The sequence below is a fragment of the Camelina sativa genome, chromosome 8, assembly GCF_000633955.1.
Source record: "Camelina sativa cultivar DH55 chromosome 8, Cs, whole genome shotgun sequence".
Classification (NCBI taxonomy): domain Eukaryota; kingdom Viridiplantae; phylum Streptophyta; class Magnoliopsida; order Brassicales; family Brassicaceae; genus Camelina; species Camelina sativa.
The window spans coordinates 9,152,613-9,169,189 of NC_025692.1; the positions used below are offsets into that span (position 1 = coordinate 9,152,613).

Consider the following 16,577-nt stretch of genomic DNA (forward strand, 5'->3'; position numbering starts at 1 on the left):
AAAAAAAAAAAAAAAAAAAAAAAAAAAAAAAAAAAAAAAAAAAAAAAAAAAAAAATTGGAATTATTGGAACATTTGATGAGTCAAACATCTATGGAAATGGAACTGGTTTTCGGGTTCCTCCATAGAAAACATTAACTTGATAATTAAAGCGAGTCTAATCAATATAGTACAAGACACCAAGTTTCATAACTTGGTAATGGAGGATCCATTGGATTTTGACCAATTTGTTATGTTGTGTAGAACAGTGAAGATTAACGAGATATTCGAGATAATGGTTTCAAGGTTCGTTTATTCCTATTTAAGAAGATGAAGAAAAAGGCTGTTATCAATGGTAAGTCTAGCATTCGTGGAAATTGGAGTGAATTTAAAGCTTTAAAAGTGGACCTCAAACCTCATTTTAATGGGATAAGGTACAAACTTTTTAGAACATGGTTCATTATAAAGCCAAGTTAAGTGTACGTAAACTTTTAGAAGAGCAAAAAACCAATTTCAAAATTTTGTATTTTTTTCTTTTTTGGTGTATACACATCTTCAAAATATATTTATTATGAAGTTAAAATAATTTACAACAAAGAATTTTAGTTGAATTCACAAAGAATTTTATGACAAGTTTATAAAAAAAAGACCGGTTAAATGTAATTGATATGAATCTCTAATGTCTTGGTAGTAAACTTTGCTTACGGTTATACGAGCATCTGGTTTTTGTACAACTATACACGAGAATTTGTTCTAGGTAGATGTTGGATGAAGACCAATTCTTTGTTGTGAGCATCAGTGCATCAGCCAATTCTTCAAATATAGTAAAATATTTATTATCTCGATGAAGATAATTTTTAAGTTTTTTAAAAGTAGAAAAAACGAAACAACGAGAATAAAGTAAATTTAAAATGTTATATATATTTATATTGAAAGGGAAGCATATTTTAAAAGCTAACATCAAATCTTCTAAGTATTACATAATATATTATTGGCATAAAAAATCATTAAAGATAATATAGTCTAAATAATCAAATTTATTATCTTTGCAACCAAACATATAAATATTTTCGCATTATTATCCATACCAAAGAAGTCTACAATATTAATATTTTGAATATATATGTTATTTATTTGGACACAAAACATCAGCGCATTAAACGAGTCTTCAACCTTTCCATTTTTTATTTAAATATTTTTGTAACGAAAAAAAAAAAACTTGAGAGGTTGAGAAGAATTAGACAAGGTAGGCTGGAAAAGCTGCGACGTCCGAAAAATGGAGATTGACGTAGCAAAAGAATAAAGAAGCACACCATGTGCACACCCACGTAGATCTCCTATTGCCCACTAGAATCTCCTGTCTCTTTAATTCCTATTTTCATTACTAAAATAAATAAAAAAAATTCCTTGAAGAATATATACAAAACAAATTCGTAACGCACCCATCAATCACATGCTTCTTACATGAATTTGAATAGATTCCGTATCGATCGTTGTGACAGTTGCGATCACGTATATACCAAACACACATTATAAAACAATATATATATATAGTAGTTTACACGTCTTTTTTACCTATTTTCTTACTTTTTGTGTTTTTCAGTTTCTTACGTAATTATGACCCTAAATTATATACTTTTCCACAGACCATACGAAAACCAAATTAATTAAGTAATGCAACAAGCATTAGGGTTCTCGTCGCTAAAAAGCTGCGGCGGAGGAACCCTTTCGATGATGTATGAGGGCTGATAATAATACATCATCCTCTTCATACCTTCCTCTTCCGCCATCGCGGCCATCTCATAGTGTCTTCCCTCCTCCATAGCGGCCGCACCCGCATCTTCTCCGCCACCTTCCTCCTCCATCTCCTCTCCCTCCTTCTCTTCTTGCTTCTTCTCTCCCGTTTCTGGCGGTTTCTCCTCGCCTTCGCCGCCCTCCTCCTTCTTCACTTCCTCCGCAGCCGGGTTTTCCGGTTCCGGGTCAGGTTGGGGTACTATTCGGGCTTGTTTTTTTGTTCGACGGTAGACGTAATCTACAAGCTTCTCGGCGTCCATTGTTCCAGTCACTATTACTTTTCCCGTGGTATGTTCCGTCACAGTTGTTTGTACCCCTAAACAACAATATATATTAGTCAGTCCAAATATAGAACAATGTGACAACAACGATTTGCATTTAATCATTATTTTATTAATATAGTGATTTAACGACAATACTAACACACTGATTTTTCGTTCAAATTGAGTAACAGACTATTTTAATATTCGTATATATATATATATATATATATACGAGCAAAATTTAAACAACTTAATTCACTTTTACGGAAAGTTTCTAATTTTAACATTCTTATCAACAAAGCGATTTAAATTCTTTGAAACTAAAACCTCATGTCATCAACAAACTTTAGTTTAAACATGCACGTGATGCAGAATGGGATACATAGACATATATATAGTGACTCTTCTTTTTGACGTGATATAATGAATTTACTTAGAGTGACATCTATGTCATTTTTACACGGGTGCGTCTGTTTTAGATATATTCGGAAAAACATATCATAAAATAACATATATCAATGTAACCGAAATATTTTTTGGATTTGCCCATTCTTAAAAATATTATAAGTTTTACATTAAAAGGGATATTTCGGTTTTGAGTAGATCCAAAAAAAAGTATGTATATGTACCTCTCATTTTGAGAATCTTCTTCCTGAGCTGGTCAGCACAAGCTTGGCAGTGCATGTTGACGTTAAGCTCAACGGTGGTGAGGCCTCCGGAGACCTGAGACGTTATGATCGGTGGCAGAGGCTCTCCCTCGGCCGCCGGAAGTGGAGAGAGGACTTTGGCCATTCTTTTAGTCTTCTTCTTGATTTTGTTGCAAACTGCTTGCGGATCCAACACTCCCTTTATCGTCACTTCGTTCTCATTCATGTCCATCACCACTTCTTCCACACCTACACATTTTTACAGTTAAAGTTTAATAACTATTTATTTTACTTATGGATCTTTATAAAATAATATTTAGCTAGTTGGGATTTAGAGAATGAAGCTATTGGTTTTTATTATTAAAAAATTTTGTTTTAATAAATAGTGATGACCAATAATTCTTAGCCGAAACTAATTCTCCATCTATTTATATATTTGTTTACCTCTAATTTTTAGAATAGATCTTTCAATCTTCTTGGCGCATCCTACACAATGCAAGTCGACGTAGAGTATGAATGGTGGAGGCGGTGGTGGTGGTTGCGGCTCTTCCTCCTCTGATGGTTTCTCCTCCTCAGCTGCATCTTTCTTCTCCTCGGCCACAACTTTCTTCTTCTCCTCTTCCTCCGCTTTGGCCGGCCCTGGAACGGCCTCTGGAACTGATGCTGCCTCCTTTGCCTCCTAATAATGAAAAAATCAACTATAAGTTAACGATAGACAATTATAAAATTTTGTTGCAAATTAAGAATATTGAAGAGCTTGAATCTTACTGGTTTTACTTCTTCGCCCATTCTTTTAGAATCTGTGGTTATACGACGATTATAAATGGAACGAGGAAGAGAATATGTTATGGAGGAATGAGTAGGGAGAACGAGTATTTATATGAAACACTATAATATAAAAATACGAAGGGGGAATGGAATTATTGATGAATAATTGAAGTTTTAGTATAAGGTAGGAACTAAACAGAACATAAAGCATAAGAGGTTGATTCCATAGCACATGGCAGAAACTAATCATCCAACATATATAGACACACCCCTTCACCCTTGTACCTTATATATAGATTTATTCTCACCACTAATTATGTTTTGTAGTTATTAATAACTTTTTCGATTTTTTTTTTCTCTTTGGAATTTACCATATTTTGAAGAGAGCCGAGGACAAGATGGTCCGAGGTCGGTAGGTTTTATAGGCATAGAATGTGGATGTTCAAGATCATGTACCTTGAATGATTTTGTAATGTCTTCGTATTGATGATAATTGAATTATGGTCCGTTTGTTTCTTACGTATAGTATGGATGGTGAGCGTTGATGAATTCAACATTAGAATTTAGTTTCCGGATGTTGTTGTTCGTTTTGCCGAGTCAGTTTTTTCAGTTACCCATCTGAAATCAAATTTAAAAACGACCGAAGTAATAATATGTACTTCTATACAAAAAAAAAATGAAGCTTCTGCTACTTCAGCGTAAAATTGTGATTTTTATCTAAAAATGTAGCATGTCATTTAAATTGTTATTTGATATTTTAAGTGCATCCAAAATCTACATGTTTTGCATCAGAAATTAATATATGCTTAACTAACGAACCACATATATATTATATTCTAATTCACAACAATGGATTTTTGGTAAATTCCTTCCAGTTGTTTTTTCACTTCTATTTTATTTTTAATTTTCATGTGAGAAACGTATATTCTTGATAACGAGGAAAACTATATATAAATCAAAGGAATGGGACCATGAGATAATAATTTTTGGCATCGAAAAGGACAATACTTTGCATCATACTCACCGACTTTATTGATTACAATTATAAAATTTTCACTTTTTATTTTCTAATATACTACTATGTATTCGATTAACATTTTATATTGGAATTGTATTGATCGCAATTCCTAGGTTATTTGAGTACATATCGCATAAAGAATAGTTCAGAAATTGTATTATTGACTTCTCGTTCGTCCATGTAATTTTCATATGGTTGTATACATTGTATGGAAACTATTATACGTAGTTTTTCTTCATTCGTTAAAGCGGATTTGGTTGATTTGATTTATCTTCTTTTAAAAGAAGCATCAATATTCTTTTAACCACAAGTTTCGGTTAATTGTATTATCGATAGTTCGATACTAAGAACTATCTAATCAGTCGAAGAGACACAAAACAATGTGTTCTATTTTTCATAAAAATAGAAAAATAGCATCCCCATTTCTTAAAAAGCAATTTTTGGGGATGGATGCAACGCAACGTGGGGTGCCCAAGAAAATGAAAACTATATACAAAAAAATTGTGGATTAAAATTTGTGTGACAACCTTTGGCATGGTGGAAAGTAGAGACCACGTGGGATGCTTTAGATTAAATTTGGACAAATGAGAGAAAATTATTTATTCTTGTTTGACAGTTTAGACGACTCTTGTAGACCAATAGCTGTTTGTTGCTCAATTGTGCTACTGGTGTTAATTTACGTAATCATGTTGAAGTTAAAGAGTAAATTAGGCGCGCGTACGTTATCGACAACACGTAGACCATATCACCTTTTAGGTTGATATCACTATCAATGTACCCTATTTGATATGTAGCAACTCAGGCATAGTGTACATATATATACATACACATATATATATCATACACAGAGTGATTAGAGTTATATAATATTAAAATAGCTATACAGTTGGAAAAAACTAAAGTGATCCTTTTATAGGCATTTGCGGCCCTGCGGCTAACCACTAAAACAAACTTAGCTATAAGAAAATGATAGATGAAAGTGCGGAGAGAATTCACTCAGACTCTTAATGTATCTAGTCTAGTTGAGCGGTGTTTAATCAATGTTTGGTACAACATGTAAGTTTTTAGATATCTTTTTGTTTTTCAAATTGATGTAAAAATCTAGAGACTACATTCGAATGAGCATAGAAATGCTCTTGTGCGATTATGATAATGCTATCGTGTTTGAAACAATTATAATGCTATCGGGTTTGAAACAATATATATATATATATATATATATAAGTGTCTTAATGTTTGTAATTCATTACTTAAAACTATATAATAAGAAAATAACAGAAGATATAAGGTATTCGCCTCAAAAAAAACATGTTTCTTCTTGATTACCATATCTGTGACATATAAAGACCTAACTTCAGCTTTTTCAATTCATATCTTTATTTCCCCAGTATTTTAAATTTATTTATAAATGAATCTCAAACTATTGAAAATATTGTTCAATTATTTTACTAAATATATATTTGATGTTTAATGTATTTTTAATACGTAATATTAATAGTATTTTATGTTTTCTGGAATTAGAATATTGCAAGAATTGAACATCTTAAGAAATCTTTATGAAGTCATCCTCTATTTTATTATTTGAAGACAAAAAAAAGGTAAACAGTTCGGGACTTCGGGTCCATGATTACATGTGCCCAAACACCTGGAGCTGACTCAGCTTATACAACATGATCCATGCATACATATATGTGCGTGTCTAATGTATGCATCTTTTATACAAATTCGACTTAACAAAGTACGTTTATTTCCATATTTCTTGGTGGGTTTGGCAAGAATTTCTAGGAATCTCTAAAAAGTTTTTTTTTTTCTAGTATTTGTTCTATATACTATTCGCTTATAAACTTTGAAAATATATTACACTATCTTTTACCGTAATAATCATTTACAAAGATATTGACATGGTCTTCCACGTACTCCTATTATTTTAATATATACTCCCAATAATAATAAATCACACGCTGATCTGATTAAAAATAAATCCATTGGGTGTGAAGTAGAAAGATGTCTACGTCGACGAATACTTTGATGTCTCTACAACACAAATTATAGAAGCAAACCGATTTCGAATGACTCAAATCAATATCTAATTTTCAATTTTTTTTTTTAAAAAGCAATATATATATAATTTAATTGTTTGTATAAAGCTGTTAAATAACTACATCGTCAAAATTGCTAGTATGATAGTATTTACCTTGTCTCCATCCTTACTAGTTTCTACTATATTATATTATGCTGCAAACTATATTTTGTATCCAACTTTTGGTAAATTTGGTGAGATAGGGTCACTGGTAATTTTGGTTTAAACTGTGGATACTACGTTTTGGTATACCTACATAGTTCGGATCCGATCGTTTTCATAGGTTAAGTCTGAACTATATTTACTTTTGACATGCCATATTGAATGGACGAAGCAAAAATTTCATTGTTGAGTGGTTTTTTTTTAATCTCCAAATTCATTAGATTTTATCACAATCCCAAAAAATAAAAGTTATGACGAATCAAAAATTAAGACAAGAATCTCGGCTTTTTTTTTTATTGGTTTATTTTGACGAATGTTTTTTCTTCTATTTGTTGATATATTATATGATAAAATAAATAAGAAAATAATTTATGAAATATTTTGCATATCGTTCTGGAAATAACATGAAGTTCCTTTTATACCAACCGGCAACATGAGACTTTAATCTGATTCAAAAGTATATCCGAAAAGTCAAAAAAGAAAAAAGAAAGAAAGCCAAATTGACTAAGCAAAAAACTCTATGCTTTGAATAAATAGACTTTTGTTTTATGCAGTGCCATGTTAATTATTTCTTGCATGGAGTCATTTCTATCCACTATTGTATATTACGCTTTAAAAGTGTGCGTTGCCTTTTCTGTTCATTAAAATAATTTGATTAAATAAATATGATACGTGAATTCTAAAAATAGTTGAGATATAAAGTTAGTTGGTGTTCGGTGCATCGCATGTGGAAGGAGACATGAGTCCAACTGCAATGGCGTTAAGATTCGAATGTACATATTTTACGCATTTACAATGTCGTTTAATAATGTAGTGGAAAGAATTGTATTTTTTGTACTCAAATTATTGTACTCAAATTATAGAAATTTCGGTTCGGTTCAGTTCGATTTCGGTTCGGTTAGTTGAAGAGATAACTATAATTAACTTAAATTATATTGAAATTAACCAAATAAACTTAATATAACTAAAAGTAACCGAATATAACCAAAATTAACCAAAAATACATTACAAAAATATAAAAAAGGGGAAAAATGTTGATCTGGTTTAAAAAAATAGTATGTAACTTTGTAAATTCAAAATAATAACATTTAAATATATTAATTATTTAAAGTATTCAATTGTTTTGAATGTATAAATAAAAAACATTTTAAGTTTATTTTATAATTTTGTATAATATTAAATATAATTTTTGGATATATTCTAGGTTTTTGGATATTTCAGTTAACCATTTAATAGTCGGTTCGGTTCAGTTCGGTTTCGGTTAGTTTGGATATAGGATTTTACTAACATTCAGTTATTTGAAGAACTTCGGTTCGGTTTTGGTTTGATATTTTTCGGTTCGGTTTGGTCGGTAATTTGGTTAGCGGTTATTTTGCCCAGCCCTAACTCAAGCATATATTATTGGTTTAAATACAAAATATGATACAACAACAATACAAACTACTAAACTGATTTTTTTTCTATCGTAGTTATTTACATAGTACTAGATTTTAACCCGCGGTATACTGCGGGACAATTTTTTTAATGATGTTATGAAAAATATATGTTATATTTTTATGTTTGTTTTAATATGTTTTGATTAATATTTGGATTCTATAATTTTAGATGGATTGTATTTTTTGTGTTAAGTACCGGTTAGGATTAGCATAATATATTTAATTAAGGGGGATTTTCAAAAATACTCCTTTTCCTATGTCACTTTTTAAAAATACCCTTTCATGATGGTCATTTTCAAAAATACCCTTTTTCTATAAATACAATCATTAAATTCTAAACCCTAAACTCCAAATACTAAACCCTAACCCCTCAAAACTATATCCTAAATGTAAAATGAGAACCCAAACCTAAAAAAAAAATTCTAAAAATTAATTTAACATATTGAAATTATGTAAAAGAGGATAAAAATGAAAATGTTCAAAAAAGGAGGGTATTTTTGAAAAAGGGTATCCCAAAAAGGGTATTTTTAACAAATTTCTCTTTAATTAACTCGTTTGATATCAGACTAAATTATTTTGTGTATTTTTAGTTGACCAACCCGTAAAAACTTATGTAATGATATTTATGTAAACTCTAACCCGCTCCATAACATAATACGCATGAATTTTAAAAATTTTAGCAAGTCAAAAGTATCTAGAAATATTTAAATTGTAGATACTAATTTTTTTAAGAATGAAAGTATGTTTTTTGGATACTAATTTAAATATGATTATATTACAAATAATAACTTCAAATTTTGATATTTATTTAAATGGAAAATTGTTTAATTATGTAAATCTTACTGAAAAAATTGTTCCAAATTAATAATAGGAGATGTAGTATTATAGTCGGGTCAAATTTGTTTTTTTTTTATCAAAAATATATTCAATTTACGAACATATAATATATATTTTATATATTAATTTTTGTGTTGTTAATAATCAAAATTAAAAGAAAAAAGTTGGCATTTTTTAATGTACCAATTAATACAGCTTAACCCGCTGGTGTTTGTTCAAAAAAAAAGAATACCGCTAGTATTATATACTTATGTTATAGGCAATATTACTATTATGAAGAAATATATCGAAGTCTTGAAGATATGGTTAATTGTTAGTTGAGCGTGTTTAGGTATTTGTTTGAATTAATAGAGTTTAATTTAGGATTTATGACTCACAAATCAATTAATGAGACAAATGGATTATGATAATCCGATGACCTTTTGACCCATTACCCATAAAACAAAATTTGGTTAAAGATCCGATCCACTTAAATAAACATGCGATCTTAGTATCTTGTTGAGTTTTTTTAATGACTTTTTGGAAATACAATTATACCCTATCTAATTTCAACTAAGTGTCTCCAATACAGCTAATTGAATGGTAATTTGAGTAATTAGTTTAGAAATTTTGGACATTTTTTTTATTTGTACTTCTCTTTTAATAGTATTATTATTAAGATTGTAGTTATCGAAAATAAATAGAGAATATATATTTTACGTATTAACGATGTTTAATGTAGTGGAAAGAATTGTATTTTGTACTCAAATGTTGATGGCGATCCATATGAGTTTAAGCATTATCCAACTTATTTACTAAAATCAGGTTAGTTCTCTAATAAATCTATTAGCTTTAACAGGCCTGGTTGAAATTGTGGAATATATACTATTTGCCCCTAAGCACCAAATCACGAATGATGATTATATACAATTTTTATGCCAAAACGCAACTCAAATAGAAACGCAGCCTAGTAATCATTATCCTCGAGTGTCCTGAATAGAATCGATGTATTTAAATCGTATTTGGGAAATGGCCACAACACAATCTGAAGACGCATGTGGTCAGGAATAAACTTCCAAAAGCTTTAGATTCCCTATCACATCTAAACATACCAACTATAAAACTGCCGTACATGTTAACAACTACCCTCCTAAACTGACCATGGTTCATCTTGAACAACAACAGATGCAGAAACCTAGCCAAAGACACTATTATACACAAACCCACGTTCTCAACTTGTAAAAAACTTTTCTTTATTCTCATCATACGAATGATCGAACAAACATCCGATCCAGCGGGTTTATGCGATTATTAGACTGCAAACCGACATCACAAACACAAGCGCTACCACACCCGCTCTTAGCAGCCCTTTGTATGAACATCTCATAACTGCAATCTTCTTGAATATGAAACTGGTCTTGCTCTTTGATCTGGTGAAACTACCACATCCTTTCGTTATAGTTTCCTTTGTAGTGTCCTTAACCTGAATCCATTTTAAAGCGTAAGAAATAAGGTCAGAAAAATGTAACGCGTGTGAAAGGTTCCTATTTCAATATATCTTTTTTTTAACTTCTTCTCACCTCTTTCTTGATACAGAGGAGTTGTGTGCTGTCAGTTTCTGACTTGTGACTGTCAAGGTGAACCTGAAGACGTAACCTTCTTGGGGCATCACCTTGCATTACAAACTTCTCAGCACAACCAGGGGCTTGTGCCCGTCGTGTCCTAATCTTAATCCCTGTTTGAGATACATCACTGATCTGGTTGCATGTCCTGAGAATATTATGTGGCTCATGATGTGGTATCTGTTCTGGCTTCTGTTCCACTAACTCTTTCCTCTCTGGAAGCTCATAAGGAATCTCATTAAAAGACTCCAAGAACTTGGTCATATATTCATCCGCATCGTTTGTACCGTACTGAGTCTGAATGTGATCCCCATTGTGGTTTCTGAACAGTTCGTTTGAACCAGATTGATAACCATTGACAGAGGATCCAATCTCAGATTGCAACTGAGAGTGCAACGGAGAGAACAGTTTCTGATTCAAGGAATCAAACTCCAGATATGAGAGCCAATCAATATCATCAAGCTGCGATTAAAGTAAAGTTTGTGAGTTTACAAAACCAGTTATATACAGCCTCCTGTAATGAAAAGACATGTAATTTATTCATCCTTACTCCGGTGGTTGTAGCCTCAGCGGCAGAGTTTTCACTACGACATTCGCTGGAGACTAGAAGCGAAGATTCCGCGACATCACAACAAGGCTTCGTGTCTTCGGTTTTAGGGAAAACAGGAGATACCTCAGACATGTCAACCTCAGATCTCATCTCGTCCACAACAGTTGGAGACGAGACCGCTGGTTCAACTTCACATGACTTTGAATCTTCTGGTGCAGCTCCGTTCACAATATCTTGCTTCTTAAACAACTTGCAAATAACAAATGGGTTCTGCTAACCAAAACACTAATCAGAAACTCTAAAAGACCAAACACACACAAGTATATAATGTCATTGAACTCAAGTTGGTTTTATACCTGTCCTGACTTAGTTCCATCAAGATCCTTCTCTGTAGCGCGGTACTCATGCATAATCCAACAAGTCCGTGTTCCCTTAGGAGCACGACCTGTATAAAACACTAGAGTCCTCTTAACACCTATAATCTTGGTCTTCCCTGATTTAATCTTACGGTCTTTTCCCGTAGCCTTCCAGTAACCAGCCACAGTAGCTCGATTCATCCTACTTCCACTCGGATACTTCCTGTCCAATGGACAGAAGAAGAGCCACTCTGAATCTGTCGTCTTCACCACAGAAAAATCTGCAACATCACAAAATCTAACATAAATCTTTACTCTGTTTCTCTAATATTTAACTCAAATACACTGATTCCACTACCCCCAAGCTAAGCAAATATTGATCAAAACTAAACCAAAGTAAATCAAGATCGAATTGCTAATAATATTTAGGGAAGAACAATATTTACCAGGCAAATCCCNTGTAGCCTTCCAGTAACCAGCCACAGTAGCTCGATTCATCCTACTTCCACTCGGATACTTCCTGTCCAATGGACAGAAGAAGAGCCACTCTGAATCTGTCGTCTTCACCACAGAAAAATCTGCAACATCACAAAACCTAAAAACATAAATCTTTACTCTGTTTCTCTAATACTTAACTCAAATACACTGATTCCACTACCCCCAAGCTAAGCAAATATTGATCAAAACTAAACCAAAGTAAATCAAGATCGAATTGCTAATAATATTTAGGGAAGAACAATATTTACCAGGCAAATCCCATGGTTCCCATTTGCAGATATCGATCTCACGGATGACTCTGACGTCGTCATCGTGACCATTGATCTTGAGCCGGAGATAGTACTTTACTAACTCTTCATCCGTTGGACTAAATCTGAACCCCACAGGTAGTGAAGCCAGCGATAATACATCCATAGGTGCGTGCGACTTTGAAACTTCGAGAAGAGAGAAGATTGAAAAAAACACAGATTCGAGTTCAGGTTAAAAATCCCAAAAAAAAATTGGATCAGAGATGCGATTCAAAAGGTATCCAGAAGAAAACTTAAGGGAAAAAACCCAGATTCCAGAATTTTGATCAAATATGGGGAAAAAAAAAACCTAAAATTTGGTAAAGTGAAGAAGAAGGGAAGGAGATGTGAGACGGTTTGGTCAGACAAGAGAGTTATCAAAAAGACATGAAGAGAAAAAAAAAACAGTATGTTGTGTCTACACGCGCCACTACTGCTTCCCAGAAACTTCAAAACCACGTTTCTTACGCGTAAAGAGATAATAAGGAAATACCTGTTTTAACCCTGATACTGTGGATGTAAAATAGTTATGTAACCTATGGAAAGTAAGGGTTATACTAGTAAAGTGAGATTACATGAAAGAGAGATATGTCAGCTGCCGAATTCTATACTGACACGTGGAAGAGGCAAAAGGAGCTTGTACGGAAATTTCACTATTTTTGAGTGGTATGAACTAGAATACACTTATACTTCTAATATTTTGTAAAGAGAACAAGAAATGAGAGAGAGAAATAGTCATTAAAGAGAGATTGGGAACACTTTATTTGATCAAAGACAACTTCTATATCTTACTCTTCTTACAACAACTCCTTATTTATAGTGAGAAACAAAAGACATGATTTACACACTTATATACTTAGTAATGACAAGTGTTGAGTTAGTGTAATACTACATGATCAAGTGTCATGATATGTATCTTGTGATGGATTAATCACAATTATATTTCATAATACTCCCCCTTGATTATCCATCACTATTGACGAGTTACGTACTACATCATTAAAAACCTTGTCACAGAAAAACTCATTAGGAGAAAAACCATGACAAGAGAAAAAGAGTATAGTAACATAATTGATATGCGCAAATTTACCCTAGAGCTACTCTCTCAAATTAAGAGATCACTGTAGTATTTAGGGATCATATCCACAAGGACTCTAGATCACACAATAGATTTATTAATCTTTCAATTAAGCTAAACAGAAATAAATTGTATTAAAATCAAAAGAGCAAGAAAAGCAATAAAAAGAAGAGTTAATTCAATAAAAGAGAAGATAGGTTCAGGAAAATTCTCAGGAAATTCATAAAAATCAGTTAAAATAATTGTTAGGATTTATTAAAAACAATTCTAGAACTCAAATCATAAAGGTAAAAATAACCAGCTCTCACTGCAAAAATTATCTAAGTCTAAAAACTAGAATTCCAAATCTCTTTGCAAATCCTAATGATTAAACTAGCATTAAATTCAGGTTTGATAAGTTCACAAAATCCCTAAATCAAATCTCTTTGTAAATAGGTATTTTGCTCATCTAAGATTATTTCAGGAAATTAATAACACTCTCATGTCTATCAATTAACCTAAGATCAGATTCTAGGTTGCTCTCGCTACTCTAGAATACACAATGAACCAATCTAGATGAAGAATTCTATAGATATTAACCTAACAATCTGATAACCTAACAATTCATGAATTCCTTTGAAAACCCTAAACCTAACAAGAGATCTACTCAGACATGATCAATGAAACACAAATCATATTCTGAATAAATTGCATTAAAAGATTAAAAGAAGTTGAAAAGGAGTTCTGAATCTTCTCTCGAAGGAGTCTTGATTCTTCTCTCCAAAAATCTCTAAAATCTCTCAGGGTCTTCTTTCAAAAGTTGCAGGGAAAAATAAACCTTAGGTCTAAACAATGACCATAAAATCCTATATATATTCCTAAAACACGAATGGGGACTAATGATGCAAATATGAAAACTTTGGGGCAGATTTGTAAATCTTCAAAACTTGTGGGAAAACTTCCAATTTGTCTTGTGGATACTGCATCGATCGACACCATCACTTGCATCGGTCGATACCTTCTCTGAATTTTTCTCCCAACTTTGCAGCTTCAGCCTCAATGCTTGAATATGCTCCAAATCTTCCTATTTAGCTCCATTATGCTCACATCCATACTAAATCCTATAAAGACTCAAAAGACTCTAAAAATACCAAAAAGACTCTATAAATAAGACTTATATCATGGCTGAAAACACCTAAAAACCATGATATATCAGTAATCTCCCCCTCGAAAAGATATGTATAATCTTTCTTCATAAATCTCGTAGATGACGCATTCCAATACTGTGAATATGCTTTCTGAATGTGGTAGTCGGAAGCGCCTTTGTGAATAGATCTGCTGCATTGTCACTTGAGCGGATATGTTGAATATCAACTTCCTTCTTTTGCTCGAGTTCTTGAGTATAGGAGAAAAATCTTGGAGGTATATGCTTTATTCTGTCGCTTTTGATGTAACCTTCTTTGATTTAGGCGACACAAGCAGCACTGTCTTCAAATAATGTTATTGGCTCTTTGCTGATGACTATTCCACTCGATTCTTGTATATGGTTAGTCATTGATCTGAGCCATATACATTCCCTCGATGTTCCATGAAGAGCAATTATTTCTACATGATTTGAGGAAGTGGCGACCAAAGTCTGTTTTTGTGAGCGCCATGAGATTGCAGTTCCTCCAATTGTGAAAACATATCCAGTTTGGGATCAGGATTTACGTGGATCTGATAAATATCCTGCATCTGCAAAACCAACAAGACCAACCAAAGAGTTTCTAGGATAGAATAATCCCAAGTCAATCGTACCTTGAAGATAACGGAGAATATGTTTTATCCCATTCCAATGCCTGCGGGTAGGGGATGAGTTATATCTTGCAAGTAGATTAGTAGCAAATGCAATATCTGGTCTAGTGCAATTTGCAAGATACATGAGTCCACCGATAGCACTCATATAAGGTACTTCGGGACCAAGTATTTTCTCGTTGTTTTCACAAGGTTTGAATGGATCACTATCGACATTCAGAGATCTATTAACCATTGGAGTACTCAAAGGAGTCGCTTTGTCCATATTAAAGCATTTTAAAATCTTTTTCGTATAATTTGATTGATGCACAAATATTCCATCTTGGAAATGCCCTATTTGAAGCCCGAGACAGAATTTAGTCTTTCCAAGATCTTTCATTTCAAACTCTTCCTTCATATGAGTTCTTGCATCATCAATCTCCTTTTAAGTTCCAATTATATTTAAATCATCAACATATACAACAATGATCACAAATCCCGATGGAGATTTCTTTATAAAGACGCATGGACATATTTCATTATTAACATACCCTTTCTTCAATAGGTATTCGCTTAAGCGATTATACCACATGCGCTCAGATTGTTTTAATCCGTAAAGTGATCGCACAAATTTCATTAGACTTAGAGTCTAATGCCTCAGGAATCTTAAATCCTTCTGGAATTTTCATGTATATATCATAATCCAATGATCCATATAAATATGTTGTCACTACATCCATAAGGTACATTTCTAAATTCTTAGAAGCTGTTAGACTCATTAAATACCTGAATGTAATTGCATCCATGACTGGAGAATATGTTTTTTCATAATCAACTCCAGGTCTTTGAGAAAAACCTTGTGCAACAAGTCGGGCTTTATATCGTGTGATTTCATCTTTCTCATTTCTTTTTTGCACAAATATCCACTTGCAACCAACGGGTTTTACATCATTAGATGCAGTGACAAGAGGTCCAAAGACATTTCTTTTATTGAGGGAGAGCAACTCAAGTTGCATAACCTTTTTCCATTTCTCCCAATCAGGCCTATGTTGGCATTCCGATACGGACCTTGGATCTCGATCGTCTTTTTTCATGATCGATCTCTTTAGATACAGAAAAAAGAATATTCCATTATCATCATCGATTTCATCTCTATACCATAACATTCCATTTTGCGCATAGTTAATAGAAACCTCATATTTTTCTGTATCATCCTGAGGATTTTTCTCTTTATTTGGTTCTTCTTGAACCTTTTCATCTCCCATTTTCTTTATCTTTCGGGAATTTTTATCTGTAGAGCCCATTGGCCTCCCCCATTTCAGTTGAACCTTAGGTTCATTAGCTTTGCTTCCGTCAAGTTCCTCTCTAGGAATTTCAACTCTTGATGGTGCATTTGCAGCGGGGATATATGACTTTGTCACCCTTTTTGTATCTATGAACGCATCTGGTAATTGATTTGCCAAATTTTGTAAA

At 32.7% G+C, this 16,577-nt stretch overlaps 2 protein-coding genes across 4 annotated transcripts; both read right to left on the reverse strand.

Annotated features, from left to right (window-relative positions):
- Positions 1,393–3,858, reverse strand: LOC104706772 (heavy metal-associated isoprenylated plant protein 3-like). Its single transcript, XM_010422981.1, has 4 exons — positions 3,450–3,858; positions 3,126–3,360; positions 2,664–2,930; positions 1,393–2,087 (listed from the first exon to the last, which is right to left on the reverse strand). The coding sequence occupies exons 1-4, from the start codon at positions 3,468–3,470 to the stop codon at positions 1,645–1,647; spliced, it is 966 nt and encodes a 321-aa protein (XP_010421283.1). The 5' UTR covers positions 3,471–3,858; the 3' UTR covers positions 1,393–1,644.
- On the reverse strand, positions 9,950–12,691 carry LOC104706773 (NAC domain-containing protein 91-like). 3 transcript variants are annotated; one of them, XM_010422982.2, is made up of 6 exons: positions 12,236–12,690; positions 11,955–12,067; positions 11,490–11,657; positions 11,134–11,403; positions 10,542–11,045; positions 9,950–10,444 (listed from the first exon to the last, which is right to left on the reverse strand). In XM_010422982.2, exons 1-6 carry the CDS (start codon positions 12,399–12,401, stop codon positions 10,262–10,264), a joined length of 1,404 nt encoding a protein of 467 aa, XP_010421284.1. In that variant the 5' UTR covers positions 12,402–12,690; the 3' UTR covers positions 9,950–10,261. The 3 variants fall into 3 exon arrangements, with proteins under 3 accessions (XP_010421284.1, XP_010421285.2, XP_010421286.1); XM_010422983.2 differs by having other exon boundaries at positions 11,955–12,084; positions 12,236–12,302; XM_010422984.2 differs by lacking the exon at positions 11,955–12,067 and having other exon boundaries at positions 11,490–11,770; positions 12,236–12,691.